General features: G+C 44.3%; 1 protein-coding gene across 1 annotated transcript; it reads left to right on the top strand.

Moving 5' to 3' along the window:
* The first annotated feature begins 190 nt into the window (after positions 1 to 190).
* Positions 191 to 12144, top strand: csrnp1b (cysteine-serine-rich nuclear protein 1b). Its single transcript, XM_008307923.3, has 5 exons — positions 191 to 609; positions 8234 to 8432; positions 10299 to 10558; positions 10736 to 11032; positions 11155 to 12144. The coding sequence occupies exons 2-5, from the start codon at positions 8252 to 8254 to the stop codon at positions 12142 to 12144; spliced, it is 1728 nt and encodes a 575-aa protein (XP_008306145.1). The 5' UTR covers positions 191 to 609; positions 8234 to 8251.
* Positions 12145 to 16556: the final 4412 nt, after the last annotated feature.

The following is a 16556-nucleotide window of genomic DNA, read 5'->3' on the forward strand; positions in this document are numbered from 1 at the left end:
GCTACCATGCTAACCCTTAACTAACTTAAACTCTAACTATTTATCTATCTATCTATCTGTCTATCTATCTGTGTATCTATCAAGTAGGTGATGGTCATTTCATCACCCTACCACTAGAGGCTCACCTATAGCTGCCCATTATATTCAATCATGGCCACATTAATCACTGATATTATTGCCATTATTGCCCTGATTACGCCACTGTCGCCGGTGTGTTCGCTCTTGTCCGCGTACGTAAGGCAGGAAGCGGCGTGGGCACAGCGCAGGCAGCTTCCCTCCCTGTGTCGGTGTCAGCGCCTGCGTCAGAGCAGACGCCAGGAGGGAGTTTTCCACTGACGAAAAAGGCTGCGCTGCTCCGCTCTGTGCTACAGACAAGGGAAGCGCTTCAGCTGCTGCGGACTGACCGAGCAGCGCCGCACACACTCAGCAGACAATAGCGCCGAGACCCCGTGGATATATGCACACAAACACACACACAGACAAACACACACCAGACCAGACCACCTCGCTGACCGCTGCGTCTGTTCGGATTACTTCCACCGAACCATCGGCTTGATCAACCAACGCTATTTTGTCACTAATGCTGATCGGATACTTGAATTGGTGGTGGTGAGTACACACACACACACACACACACACATACACATACACTTCTCCGCTGCGGCTTTTCCACTGTCATTTGTGCCGTTGTTAAAAAACCTGATCGACCTGAGTTTTTGTGTTGTTTGTGTTGTTAATAACGCTTTAGTTTATTCCCGTGTCCTCACTCAGCCGTGTCACACTGTGGGAGCCTTTCTTTGACTTTTTAAAATTTAAAGCCGTCCGTTTAACTTCGGGCTTCGTGGGTAAATATTGACACGCCGAGTTTTTTTCTTTTCTTTTCTTTTCTTTCTGCTTTTCTGTTCTTTCTCCGAACCAAACCAGGCTGACTGGCTTCTTAATCCCAGTGCAGGTGATCACACTCTGCTAGGAGCGACATTTACATGTGTGGCTCCATTCACTTCATTGATTTGTCTATTCTAAATGGCACGGCTGGTTAACGTTGACATGTTGTGACGTTAACGTTGCCTCCGATGGCACTGGCTGCAGGTTTCAGCGGATTCCACTCATTTGGATTCATTTTGTGTGTGTGTGTGAACTGTTGATGAGGTCGGCTTTGTGTATTCAGCAGCAGTCAGTCAGTCAGTGAGTGTGTGTGTGGAGTTGTTCTCGGTCACCTCAGCGGTGATGGTGCGCCTCTTGTAACTAGAGCGACTCCTGAAGGCACTACATCTGAGCGCACAGCTGACAGCACTGCTGTCATCAGAATTAGCATTAATCATGTGGAATGATGGGAGGAAGGGGGAGATGGGGGGTAACTAGGAGAGGGAGAAGGGGTGAGAGAGAGAGAGAGTCTACCTGCACTGTTTTTTCCTGATCGACGTGTTTCCACCAATGATTATCAGGGAAATTACGCAAATTACGCACGATGCCCGGCTCCTTTGACACAAAAGAACGCACAGGTATCGACTGATCACAATTAATCAGAATGTCAGGAAGTGTGGGATTAATCAAATCTGAGAGGTATCCGGGGGATACACGATTATTTAGGTCTGGATTTCTGCTGCTGATCCAGTCTGTGTCTGTTCCGCCGCTAAATCCTGTTCTCCGTCTCTAGCGCGACCTCATCCGGATCATTTTTGGAATCATGTTTTCTGGAATTAGCTCCTCTCTCCCTCTCTCTCTCTCTCACACACACACAGCTGAATGATCCTTTGTTTACTGAGAGCCAATATGATGCTGTGCTTTTCTTGGGAAGGGAAATGCCTGCTGCAAGCAATGTGCACTAATGTTAAATAACTCTATTATATATATAATTTTTTTTTTTCATTTTTTGCAACCTGTCAAAAAACAACTTGTAGAAATAACAATGGTCCAGATTGTTTTTGCCAATTCATCTCTTGATATTTGCGACCATGCGTGTCCCCTGGACTCCCTCCTCTCCATCATATGATGCTGCTCTGGGCTAACCTTCTGTTGCCTGCAGCTGTTTTAGACCCAGCGTCGATAATCTGGACGACCACTTCCTGTGTGCACTGCAGTGTATGTTTCACAACCTCAGGAAGCTCGCACACACTTGGAAGTGTCCTCAGCCGGGAGCTGCGACGGCAGTGTTTTCAGGGTTCAGACAAGGTTGTCTGCTTGATTTCGGTGGCGCAGGACGGCCCCACTCTTTTGTATCCCCTGAGTCTGGGGGAAGAAAAGAGGAGAGGAGAGGCAGTGTGGGGTGTTTTGGGGACTCTGCTGCTCCACTGCCACTGGAGAGCTCCCATCTGCTTTGTCCTCTCCCAGCATTCCTCACTGCAAGTGTCCCAGACTGGAGCATGACCCCTGAACTTTAAACCCCCACCCCTCCTCCCCCACACTCACAAAAAGCAGCAGGCTCAGAGCTAGAAAATGCAAAGGAATGTTTTTTTTTTTTCTTCTCTTTTTTACAACTTTGCACTGCTCTGTTGTTTACTTCCACTGCAAACAAATGCTTCATGACGATTAGTGACGGGAACAGGTTTCAGTTTTGTTTTTTGGCTGTAAATGCAGCTTGTAGTTCACACTTGGACTGATGCAGGCGCTGTCTGGCCATTCAAGTTCATCCTGCGTGCCAGATTAATGACAGCCGAGGGCATGTGAGGTCCACGTGCAAGCTAATACCCTGTCAGGTGTGGCTAGGAAAGGTAGCTCACTCTGCTGCCTTCTGGAAGCAGGACTTTTTTTTTTCTTTCTTTCTTCCAGCAGCAGAAAGAAAGCACATCTGGGTTAGATAGAGCCAGTGTTCTTCTCCCACTATTACAGCAAGAGCAGCGCTGCCAGAAAGGAATTCCTGCGGCTTGGAGACATGACATTATTTATTTGTTTTGTACGATTCTCCCTCCTTCTTCCCACCACCTCTCCTTTTTGGAATCAGTGTGTGCACGGGTCGAGGCAGAGGAACAGAATGTTTTTTTGTGGCACGATGGTCTCAGCCAGCAAATGGGCTTCAGGGGGAACAACAGGCTCATACAGGGAGAGAGCAGCAGCAGCAGCAGCAGCTCTGACTGCTTTGTTCCAGCAGGTGGAGTGCTTCTGACTAACTGAGCAAAATAAGCCAGTGTTTGTTTGGTGGGTTTTTTTTTTTTTCTTTTTTCCTGTTTTTCTCCCAGCTGTGCAGGGAACTGGACTCCAGCTCAGTGTCACTGCTGATGACTCTGATCAGTTTCCTCCATCTTCTCAGCGACAGAGCTGGAAGTGGAGGTGCAGCACCTTGAAGCCCACAGGGGGCAGGAAGTGTTGATCTGCCCTGACATGCTCCCAAACTCCGAGGCTCGTCATTATCACATTTTACGAGCAGTCGCTCAGACAGTGCACGTCAGTTGTCAGTGCGCCATGTAAACGCTCTCAGCTGGCTTTGGAGCTGTGCAACCCCCCGCCTCCCCCGCCTCCCCCAATAACTCCTCCTCCCTTCCAGGCTACAAAGTTGTTATCAGCTGCAAAAAGGGCTGGAGTGGCAGAGCGAGGGGGCAAAGTCAACTGTGACACGTCCTGCCGCTGGACTGTGGGGCAGATGGGGGCAGTTTGAACAGGCTGTCCTGGATGCAGCTGTTCACCTCATTATATATTTGATTTGTTGGTGGGTTTTTGTTTTTTAACTAGATCTGCAGGCAGGGATTCACCAACCTTATGAGTCTTTGTCAAGTTTAATAGCTGAGTGCTTTTTATAGCGTTGCTTTAATTGCATTTTTTTTTTTTTGCTAAATGTTCTAAATGGGAAACTAATGAAAATTACACATTTTATGTCACCCAAATTACCGTGCCTCAGACAGAACTTAATAGTAGAGTTGTCGAAAAATAAGAACTTTTATTTGTGTATATTGGTCTACTTCAAACACTAGGTGGCAGTAATGCAGTCAGTATCTGTTTAAACACAGAAGAAGAGTGGAGAATACATCTGTGGAATAGAAATTCAAGATTTTGTAACATATTGTATTTAAAAGTTTTTAGACGCACTCAACAAGAGAGTGTCCAATTAAAAAGAACCTTTAGAACATGGGTCGGAACCTCCGGCTCAGACGTGACTGTCTTGTTCTGCAACTTTTAATATCTAATCAGCGGCAGCTAGACCTAGAAAGTAAAAAAAAAAAAAAAAGTAGGCTCAGTTCCAGCGTTCTATTTAATATAGTGTTACACTGTAGTTACAAACTGGGTCACGTGACCTGGGTTTACGTCAGCCGTACAACTATTAACAGAACCGAGAGTTCCTGCACATGCCTCTGTGGCTGTGTCAGCAAGTGGAGGTGGAGACGAGGTGTGATTCTGGAGTCGTGCTAACAGCCTGTAGCTGCACACACGGGGAGATCATGTGATTCAGCTGACACAGTTCTGCACCTGATTGAACCCTGTAGTGCATCGAGTGACAAAAATCTTCCAGCTCTAGATTTATCTAACCCACTCTTTGACAAGTGGCTGGGGAGCTCCTCACAGCCAGTGAATTCCTTATCTTCCTGCCTGTGTGTGTCTGTGTGTGTGTGTGTGTGTGTGGTTGATGGAATGACAGTGATGCATAATTTAGCCTGCACTGAAAACACGCTTCGCTCCATCTCTGCCTCCATCACATCCCTTCTCTGTTAAGAGCTTTCCTGAAGAGCCACCTCTGGAATGTTCTCTTCTTTTGTTCTTTTTTTTTTTTCCGACAAATGACTCTGCTGCATGATTGTGGTCTTTTCCTCCGCCTCACTCAATCCCTCCTTGTTCTCCCTCCGCTCCCCTCGCTGAGAAGCTCCAGATTGACTACAAGCCGTCCCTTTGCCAGGATTAACCTCTCGCCATTGTTTCTGCCCATTGAACAGGATTAACAAATCAATGTGTCAGGTAGACTGCAGTCAAGAGACAATGACCCACTTCTGACACCACGGCTCCCTCTTCCCCTTCTGCCTCACTGAAGCTTTTAATTAAAAAGACTTTGCTTAGCTGGCGCTCTGCTCTCCCTGGAGGATGCCTCACAGCTTAGTTTTCTTTTTTTTTTTTTAGCAGCCAGCTAGAGGTGGGAGTGACGGCAAAAAAAAAAAAAGTAAGGTGAAACCCAATTGTGCTCCACACACAGATACATGCTGTAATGTGTGAATATGAGCCACAAACGCTGCACAAAGGTATTTTTAAAAACCACTCCCGGGGGATGATAATATTAGTCAATTAAAAAGAACCTTTAGAAGATTAGAATTTCCTGCTCGAATAGGCTGACGGATGGGAATTAACCCCCCCATCCTCCACCACACCACCCTCCCTCCCTCTCTCCCTCATCGCTGAGGTGATGTTGAACATGCAGCAGCAGCAGAGGTGGCCACAGTGCAGAGGAAGACCTTTTTGTTCCGTTGCAGCGACAGTGTGAGGCAGCTTGACCTATTGCAAGGTGATTCATTCATCATCGTTCACTGGGGACGACAATATCTGACTGCAGCAATAACAATAAGTCCCTGTGCGACTGCAACACTGCCCCCCCCCTGCCCCCTCCCTTCACCACTGCATGTGCAGAGGTGTCAGCCTCTTGCCCTTGATTCTGACTTATCCTTTATCCTTGCCAGAAGGAGAAGTGCTTTTTGCATAATTGCTCCCTGTTGCATGAACCCCCACCCTTAACACCAACCAGTGCATGCTCTCCGCCTGTGTCTGTCTGTCTGTCTGTCTTGGCTGATAAGATGTAGAGAGACACGTAGAGATGACGTAAAGGCAAAGTTTGCTCCGAGTTTACATCTCGGTTTTACGTCCACACAAATATTTGAAGGAGCAAAGAAGAGAGTTAGTTATATTTGCTCTTTGATAGTCGTACTCCAAGAAGAAATAGAAGTTTGGCGACCTCTAGGTGGACCGCGGCGGTACTACAGGATTGTGAAATTATTTGATTAGATTTGTTTTTCATATTGCCTCCTATATTGTACCATCCTATATTCTATTAGTGTCCCTCCAGAGAGAACCCATCCAGGATCAATTAAAGGGTCTGAATCAGGTCCACTAAATAGGTCCAGATTAAGATGATCAAAAACATAGCTCCAGCCCAGATCCTGCTTTGACATAAATCATGTTGTGATTTGGTAGATCCTTCCTGTTGATGATTCAACCTCAAAACAATTTGTTTATTAAAACTTTTGATCCAGCCCAGATCTGATATGGACATATTTTTGAAGTAGCTCATTCCAACCCAGAACTGATAAGTTAAACAATCCAGGCTGCTGCAGGAGTAGCTGCTGGATCAGTTGCCTCTTCAGTACAAATGCGTAGGATCTGGATCTTCTCATCTGTCCCAGATTTTTCCTGCTGTGCAGTTGGGCCTCATCTGGACTGCCGTTGTAGAATTGTTCACATTTCTGCTGTCTGGGCTGTGTGTGATCAGACGGACATGTGCTACTCTGAAAGATCTTTACTCTGCCATTATCTAAAATGAAGTGCAAAAAAAGCGGAGCTGAAAGTCCAGAATTATCCTCCTAAGGCTGAAGGATTTTTCCCTCACTAAATTATAGGTGTCCCCACACAAATATTTACCCAAACAGGGCTAAAAATAACCAGTGCATGCATGACAGAGCCGGGCTGCAGCAGCTGTTAGTCATTTGGCTGAGATTCTGAGGACAGTAAACAGTTGATGGTGAAATTATCTCTTTGTGGCCAAAGTTACAAAAAAGATTTTTTTTTTTTTTATCCCAGTCCACATCGTTGTAGGGAGTGTCGAAGCTGGAGGGGAGCCCAGTCATGTCTTCCCTCTCCCCTCACTTCCTTTTCCCCTCGCTCGGTTCCTCCCTACTTGTTTAAGTTTTTTCTCTCAGACGGCGATGACGACCTGTCCTGTCTCGCTGTCGCCGTCGAGGCTCACCAGTAGTTGTGAGGATCGTTGTCTGCTGTTTGTCAGAACTATGTGACTCATTTATGTCTGATAACCATAAAACACAGCGGTGGTAAACCGTCCCCTCATCCAACATGTTCATTTTCCATGTCAGTGGTTTCTGTCCTTTTTCCCAGAAACAGCAGAGGAGACAGGAGCTTGGACCAGTCCAGCTTTAATAGTGTTATTCCTCCACTGAAATGAGATTTTTAAAATATATCACCAAAGCTCCTGGAGCAGTATTTTTGAGTTACTGGCGTCTGCTTTCACTGGTGATCGTCTTTTTTTCTCCCTGGTCTCTGTCCGTCTTCCTGTCTGTCTCTCTGTCGAAGATTGATTGTTTTTATTGCCGGACCAGCAGACGCTCTCACTGGAGCTTTGAAAGAATGCAGTGAGGAGTTACATTACCAAACATCTTTTCTGTGAGGGCCACGTGAAGACATGATACGACTGTGTGTGTATGATGGCGATCGGTGGACATTAGACCTCTACATGGGAGGATGATTCGGTCAGCCCGACTATTTCCAGGGCTGATGGGATTTAAAAGGTGTGGGGTCCAGTAATTGTTGACTCATGTGAATCGGCCTGATTGATTGCTTCCTGTGACACGGTGAACTCCCACACTCGGCTGAGCAGAGCGAGCGGTTGTGATCCGGTCTCACATGGCTAACCACAGGACCGGCCTGTGCCAATAACACCACAGAACAGAGCCTGTGTGTGCACATGAGCTTCTGTGCAGTAAACAGATAAACGGTAATAAATAAATAGCTCTTTACTGTGTGTACAAGATTTAAAAAAAAAAAAAAAAGAAAATGATTTTTTTTGAATGAGATAAAATGAACTTGAAACCATATGAAAGACATTCCATCTTTATTACTTTTAGTTACCAGAAGTGTAAAATGATGAATCCAACCACAAAACTAGGTAGAAATGTTCACTAGATTCACAAAATTAAATAAATACATTCTTTGTTGGTTTTGTAAATAAAGTCTTGCTGCAGTAATGTTGGAGGTGTACAGCTCCATTGCTTGGTGCTGCACTAACAAAAGTGCTGATGCTTTACTTGTTCCTGTGGAAAATATCCTGCCTGAGATACAAGGCTGGATTAGTGTCAAACAATAATGTTGTGTTTGTCCTGTCATCTCAAATACTGCATTAATACTGTAGCGCCCCCTGTGGAGGAGTGAGGACTAGCTTCATTCTCAGTTTCTCAGTGGAAACCCTGAAATCTTGCCCTCTCCACCTTTTAACGCTCTTTGTTTATTAGGTAAAAACAAGTGTTCTCTGATCACAGCTGTTAAACTAAGTCTAAATAATTGGCTAACGACCCGCTCCCTCTGCTTCTCTGTGCAGACTGCTCTCACTGACACCATGAGTGGGCTTCTCAAGAGGAAGTTTGAGGAGGTGGATGAGGACCCGTGCTACTCCTCGCCCTCGCCCTCCTCCCTCTCCTCCGCCTGCTCAGCCTGGGACTCGGAGGGCGAGAGCTGCTACTCAGACACCCTGGATTCCACTCCCAGCAACCCCAGCTCCCCGGCAACAAATTTCAACAGTAAGTGTCCTCTTCCAAGGATAATAAATCATAGAAAGAGCTGATGGTACGTACTTTTTTAATGTGTGCTCTCGCCTTGTCTTTACTGCTCCATGGAGACTCTGATAACAAAGCCATAAAAATGGGGGAGAGATTAAGGAATTTAGGCAGCTGGCAGCCCACAGCCTACTTCACAGAAATGATTTCAGACTTCTGCAATGAATACCCCTCTTGATTTCATGCCCCGAAGCTGCGAAAGGGCTAATCGCATTATGTGGTGGCTTTTCACCTTGGCTCCGACTCTCACCTTCTTTTTTCTTAGACCCCTCGCAGAGCGACTGGAGTGTCACCACTGGGTGTTACAGTCGGGTCCAAGACCTGATATTAGGGGGAGAGGGCCGAGCGGGTGAGGGGGTCAGTTGTGGAGAGGGATTGTAATGCAGGAGAGGAGGGCAAACAGTTGTGAGTTTTTTCCAAGATGGTGGGGCAGGGAGCCAGGAAGTGAAGCGTGGCAGGGTGCCAAGGCTGGAAACACTCGCAGCCTTGTCTGAAGCCCAGGCATGCTCCCAGCACAGGTGCTGAAAAAGGCTGAGTGAAAGGAATAAAAAAAACCCCCAGAACAATCAAGAAAAGACGGCACACAGAGAAACACAGAGGAGCAGATTGGATGGAGGGTTTATAATCCAGTGTTTGTGTTGGACAGAGAGAAGCAAAACCCCCAGCAGGAAAGCTGTCCTGTACCAGGGTGGTGTCATTTGTCTTGTGCAGGTGTCACAGGGCTGAGTGGATTTGATGGATGTGGAGCTGAAAGTCAGCGGTTTATTTCATCTGCTGCATCACCCCTGCAGCAGCAGATGAAATGGCAGTTGTATGTTTTTTTTCTTCCTCCTCCAGGCTTCAATTATCATGCCTCGTACACAGTTTCCCAGACTTGGGTGACTTTGCTGGGCTGTTGTTGTTCAAGGGTGTGTCTTTAACAAAGCCCTGCTGCTGAGAGAAAAGTCATCTACAGGAAGTTTCCCACCGCATTATAAAGACAATGCAAACCGTACGCCAAAGTGTTATCGTCCGATCGTGTTCACATCAAGCAAAAGGGGAAAAAGTTGCTGGTTCTGGTTGGATATTGTGGGCGGAGGAAGTGGGATTTTGGAATAATGCTTTAATAATTGTTGGGCTGGATCCCACATATGGTTCTACTCTGAGTCCCATATGTTTTCGTTGTGTTTGTCTGGATGATAGAAATTTTCAGTTGGGTCTCTGTTACTTCTGAATGTTCTTGCCAGAGAAGTGACCTTTGACCCGGCTCAGTTATTGGCTCATTTGCAGGGATTGTCAGCTACAGCAGGGAGAGAGAGAGAAAAATAGAGAGAGGTGTAGGCAGTGTTTTATTCCCGTCCTGAGAACTGCTCTTCCACCCTCACACCCTCCACCCCATCCGGAAGCCTCCAGCATTAACTCACGGCCCTGTGATCCTGGCAGTCCTGCTAATTTCCACCAAAGGAAAGGAAAGGAAAGGAACATTCCAGGGCTAGGTCCCCACTTTTTTCTTGTTTTACAATAGGGGGAAAAAAGCTGAAAGGATTCTTGGAAGTTTAGGTTTCACTTCACAGGATGTAAGTGTGTTGGACTGCTGTTGGCAGTGTCTTTTCAAAGGCTACATGATGAGGCCTGGTGGAGAAGCAGGGGCATGAATCAGAGGGGTATCTTTTTACACTCTCGTCACTGTGTTTGCACACATTATCAGGGTATCAAGTGATGTCTCACTGTGCCATCTAGTGGTACAAAAATGCAGAAATGTAAACACAACAACTTCAGAGCTTTTCACTTTTTCTAAAAAACTCCTTAAACAAATCTGTTTTCTAACTCCATCTTTTCCTTCATCTGCAGCAACGTCCATCCTGAAAAAAGCCAAGAGGCCACGGAGGGGAAACGTGTCCTTCGACCAGGTCACCGTCTTCTTCTTCCCTCGGTGCCAGGGTTTCACCAGCGTTCCCAGTCGAGGAGGATGTACTCTGGGAATGATGCAGCGCCACAGTGCTCTCCGCACCTACACACTGGCGGAGTTTGCTGTGGAGCAGCGACTTCTGCGTCGGGAGAAACTCCTCAACAGGCTCAGGGAGGAGAAGCTGGAGGCTCTGAAGCTAAAGGTAATTTATATTCAGGGCTAGCTCGTAGCATTTTCTGCTGTATTTAGTGTTGTTTTTAGCTATTACCTGGGTTGGCTCTTGTTTGTTGGCTAGTTTTTAGCTGTGTTAGCTTCAGCTGTTGAACCGCTTTATCCATTGTAATGTTAAATATTCATCATGGGATCCTTTGTTTTCCAGCTAACTAAGAATGGCACCCAGGAGAGTGAGGAGGCAGATCACCTGACTGTGGACGACATCCCAGAGCAGGACATCGACATCAGCGGAGCCAACCTGGAGGAGGGCTCCTTTCTCCAACCGTATCCGTCCAAACGGCGCTACACGCTGCTCAAAGCGGCCGGTGTGAAGAAGATCGACAAGGAGGAGAAGAGGCAGCTGCACGAGCTGAGGCTGTCCCGAGAGAACTGTGGCTGTGACTGTCAGGGATTCTGTGAGCCAGAGACGTGTAGCTGCAGCCTCGCTGGCATCAAATGTCAGGTAGGAGAAAAAAAATCCCCTATAAAGGTTTATGCTTGGTTGGATTGTAAAGTTTTAATTGTACAGCTGGGTTTTCCTGTTTCGCCAACGTGATCGTTAATGTAAATGTTTCCACTTCACAGATGGATCATTCTTCTTTCCCGTGCGGCTGCACCAAGGACGGCTGTGGCAACACAGAGGGTCGAATCGAGTTCAATTCCACCAGGGTGCACACGCATTACATCCACACCATCATGAAGCTGGAGCTGGAGAAGAGACTTGAGGAGCAGTCCAGTACCGAGGAGGAGGAGGACACCACGAGAGTGACCTCCTCTGTACCAGCAGTGCCCTCCTTCTCCTTCAGCTCAGAACTTGCCGCAGCCGGAGAGAATAGCTGCAGCAGCGACATGACGGATTTATCGGACTCCTCGGGTCAGAGTGAGGACTCGGAGGCGGGCGAGAACCCCAGTCAGCATCAGACTCATCTGGACATGGACGAGAAGGGCCTGAGTCGCATCCTCAGCTTCAATGATGCAGAGAGCTGTTCAAGAAGTAGCAAAGACGGTGAGGAGAAGAACTGTAAAGACTGCCTGAGTCAAAGACAGGAGCAGCAGCAGCTGGGCGCTGAGGTGGCCTTCAGCAGCTTCAGCATGGTGGATTTCACCAACGAGAACGACAGTATAGACGTCGCACTGTTGGGCGATCACACGGACAATCGAGCCACAGCCATTTCTGAACTTTTGGACGAAAACGCCAACCAGGGCAACGGTCTGTTCCACAGCAACAGCGGTGTCCCACACACCCCCTCCCCCACTGTCGATCGCTCGGCGAGCTACAGCATGGACCTGAGCCTATCATCGGAGTCGGACCTTGAATTTTTCGACGGGTTTCCCTGTCTGGGCTCCAGCTCGCTCTACAACTCCCTGAAGGAGTACGAACACATGGACAACTCTTTCCATTTTCAGTTGCCTACGTATCCCAGCTTCCCCATGGCCAGTGATCCAGGCACCTGCTTCCTGGAGTCACTGATCGGCCTCTCAGAGTCTGTCCCTGAGCCCCCCGCTACCTTTACGGACAATCAGCTGTTGGAGGAAGCCATGAAGTTGTCTGTGATGGAGTCTGTGAAAGTCTGACCTGCAGACCTGCAAATACAGTGGACAGTGCAGTGAAAAGAGAGAGGGATTCAGGAAAGGACTGATGCACATAAGATGTCAATGTCAAGAGGAAGCTGTGATTTTTGTTTTTTTTTTCTTCCCCATTTTGCCTGGAAAAAAAAGTAATTCCAGACTTGCCTTCAAAATGTTAGCAAAGCAGTTTGGGATTAAATGCTGTGTGAGATGGCAGCTAGTGTTTGTTTTTTTTAAGATGTAACAACTAGAGGTGGATTTGGCCCATAGTAAACCAATGATGGCTCTGAAATTCCTAAGAAAAGCTCTTTATAACCAAACAGAGATCAACCAAGTGTATTTTCAGCAGTAATCAACCTCAAACAGGGGCCAAGTTGGGGAGGGGGTCTCAACACAGCTGAATGTGCACCTCAGGGAATTTTTTTCTAGCTTTCTAGCTTTTTGGAGGCAACGTATGGTGACCATTGCTGTGATGGCCTTCATATGAAAACCACAAAATCCTGTTCTGATCCTCCCTTTGGGTTTGCATTCAGATGATTCTAGGAGGAGGAGAAGGGAGAAGGAGGAGTCATGGACTCTTCCTCCCCCACATCATTATCTCCCAAAGGTCACATGGTACAGAAAAGAAGAAAATCCCTCTCAAAAGCTCCCTGATCAGCACTTTATCTGTGAAAATACTTGTGTATGAATAGGCATTGTTTTGGCTGTATGGGGTGGATTCAACAGTTGGAGGCTAAATTATGGAGTTTCTTATTTATGAGCTGGGTTTGTCTAGTAGAAAAATGGCTCATAGCATTCAGAATATATAGCTGTATTATTTTTTATTTCCTTTTTCTTTGGTTTTTAAATTATTTCCTTCATAATTTTTTTTAATTTATTTCAGACATCCTTTTCAATCACAAACGCACTGTGGTTTGATTAATTTCACCCCAAAGTGCAATCTTCCTTCCATTTTTCCATACCACACACTTAGGCGTCGTGATGGGAAATGGGACCACACATTCATCAAAAGTATTTAATATCTATTTCTCGTATTCATTTAACTCTTTTTTTTTTTCTTAACGGTAACTTATTATGTGCTTATTTTGCATTAGTTTAATTTAATTTAAGTCATTTTTCCGGCAATAAAACATGGTTCTGTAGTGAAGTTTACTGGATGTGCCTGCTAACAGTGGGAGCCAGCAGTGCTTCCATTTTAAGCTTTTTGGGACTGAAAACTGTGGAATCTCCCTATAATCACTGAAACTAAATTATGGCTCCATTGTGATGCTGCCTATAATGTAAGCATAGATTTTAAAATGAAATTAACACTAATATTTTGTAACTAATTTATGTAGTTTGACAAATGGATTCTAATCACTGACAAATTTAAAAACATATTTTATTATGAGAAGGGGGAATAAAAGCAAAAAATGTTTCATTTTCAATCCGGTGGATGACGTTTGTATTATATGAATTAACTATAGAGAAATGTATAAGTATGAAGGTAATTAAATGCATCCTGAAGTATTTTTCAAAAGTTGGTCTTATAGAAATGGACAGACGTCTTTGCGAAAATTCCACTAAAATTGTAAAAAAAATAGATAAAAGGAAGAAAAGAAAACTAATGGCAGAAGAATCAATTTGATTGTGCTCTGAATTCTCTTGGAAGTCTGTGACTTGGGTTACCACGTGTTGTTATAAATAAAATGGGGGTTTTTGTGGATAAAAACTGCATATATTATACAATTTTTATCCCACACAACAAAAATCCCTGGATGCTGAGGAGAGAGTTGCCTCTTTAGTGACAGAAGAAGACATTTCAAAGGTGACCGCGCTCGATTGTACATATCTCTCACCCACTTTCTACAGCAGCCTTTTTCTGGACCCTTTAGAACTTATGCATGCAGGTCCTGTTTGTTAAAACTTGTTCTAATTCATTGTATACTTTGAAAAGTGCAGCGTTCACGTTGGTAATGTATTTCTCCGCGTTCTCTTTTGCCTTTTTGGGGATTACACCGACATCTGTTCCTATGCCATGAAGAGGGCACTGATTTTATTTTATTTTTTTCTGCAAGTTTGTTTCTCTTGTACAAAAAAAACATCCATTCACATGAAGAACATGGCGACCGTGAGTGTTTCTCAGCGTATTGTATTACAGTACTTTTTTTTCTAATGTTTTCACAGAGACGTGTCTTACTTCTTTTGCCTTTGTGTTGTACATATGTTTGGCTTGAATGGTCCTGCAGAGCAAACAAAGCTGCTTTATTTTTTACATATTCACTTGTTAAAAACCAGCTGTTTCAGAACAGTCTCTTTCATCTAAGCCATTTTGACAACCCGTCCCTCCGAATAATAATAAAAAAAAAACACAATTTTTAAACAACTTGTCTTTGGTCTGTGCTGTGTTCGTTGTAGTTCATGTATTTGTGGATAACTGCAGTTTTACACGTTCTGTTGTGATCACGTGAGGGACGAAACTGAGTGGGCGGTGTTTCATACATGCCGTGTTTGGTTTCCGGTATTGCCAGACGTTAGATAATTACTACCCAAATCCCATAATGTATGATCATTTGTCTCCTTCATTATAGGGGATAATTAGCACAACAGCACAAAAAAAGAAAGAAAGAAAAGAAAAACAACAACCCTGCTAAGACAAACAGCACTTTCCACACGTTGTCTCACGTGCCTCTTTACAGCCAATCAACTCACGACGTAACACATGATGAAATACGTGACAAATACGAGAACGGTTCCTAAAACGCTGAACTTTATACTATTTTTAGAAGTTATATTGAGCGAACATGATTAAACCTTAAACACGTAACTTTGCTGTATTACGTATATCATTACTTACCATGTTTGACTAGGTTTAGTGCCTACAAAAGCGAACTATTTAACGCATAATTCAACTGACGTCGATTTGGTGGAGGGATCCAGTTTAAGGTACGTCGTGACAACACGCATTAATATCGAGTTACTGTGTAATACAATTATTATAGTAATAATTTTAATAAATTTTAACGTCGTGACAACACGCATTAATATCGATTTACTGTGAAAAGTAATACAATTATAATAATAATAATTGAGAGAACCACTTAATTTCGAGAAAAGTTGGTACATGTTGCTTTAGTTAGCACATATACACATTGTCATTCTTATAGCTGAAATAAACTAGAGCATTTTCACAGATGTAATGTGGGACCAGAAGCTAGGTTCTAGGAGTTTCCTGAACCAGCAAATTATCTACTAATAAATATGGGAATCAAGATGAATTAAAAACAAAAAACAAATATTCAATCTCTTCATGCAAAGATGAAATGAGCACAGAACCATCTTTTCTTGAAATATGGTGCACTTGTTGATATATTAATTGAATGTAAAATGCCTTGGTTCTGGATATTTTAATGGTCACATTTCCTACGATTTTGCTTGTTTGGGATATGTTGTTTACATTTGCTTATAGGGACACTGGAAATAATCCTTTGACAGAACATAATGTGTTTTTTAAAAAAATTGGGTTTTACCATTTTAATCCAGGAGCTCTCAAACCTTTTCAAGTGGGCACAAACTGTTGATACTGATAGTTCCTGACATGGCATGGTGACCACAAAGGGCAAATAAATGTTACACAGTAAATTCATGTGCTTTTATGTGAAATGTAGGGCAGTAAAAGAGCAAAGGTGTTGCAATCACCTTCTTGTGGATCTATAAAATTGAGAATAAGAGGCAGATTATCTGTAACTTTACCTATGTACTAACATATTCCATACTTTATTATACTTGTGGTGAACTTGAACAGAATTTATGGTTCCTATAAAATTAAAAACAATATACAGCTCACAATAAAAAGCATTTTTATACCCGCTTGGTATAAACCACTGGAATTTGTCTGTGGTCTCTGGTCGCCATGGCTGAGACAAAAACAGTCAGTGTTCTGTAGGTGATGTCATGCTGTAGACCTCCTGACTACCACCACAAACATATGGCCTCAGATTCCACACAGGACCTGGAGGAAATGTCCTCCCCGTGACTGCATATAGCTCACATTTGGACACAATTAAGAAAATTTGTGCCATGTTTGGACAAAAGCTTTGATGGGATTTTTTTTAGGTCAGAACATTGTCTAGGTTTTTAGATACTTCAAAAGTGTCCCGACTCCTTGGGAATTGTCAGGAATTTTCTGTTGTCTGAGAATCATAGTGGTTAAATTCAAAACAGCGACTCAAGGAATAAAACCAGTGTTTCCCTGTATGTAGAAAAGTACAAGGGAGGCAAGTACACAATTAAGCTTATGTACTGAATTCGTGACAAATGTGGTGTTTTGTCGCCACCCTCTGGCTGAGTTTATCATCAAATTTAATGAAACTGAAACTGTATGGTTTATTTTTGGACAGTGTAACACTAAGCGTTCTTAACCTGGCAAAAAGGAAAAA

Source organism: Cynoglossus semilaevis, chromosome 3, assembly GCF_000523025.1.
Source record: "Cynoglossus semilaevis isolate Cse_v1.0 chromosome 3, Cse_v1.0, whole genome shotgun sequence".
Taxonomy (NCBI): domain Eukaryota; kingdom Metazoa; phylum Chordata; class Actinopteri; order Pleuronectiformes; family Cynoglossidae; genus Cynoglossus; species Cynoglossus semilaevis.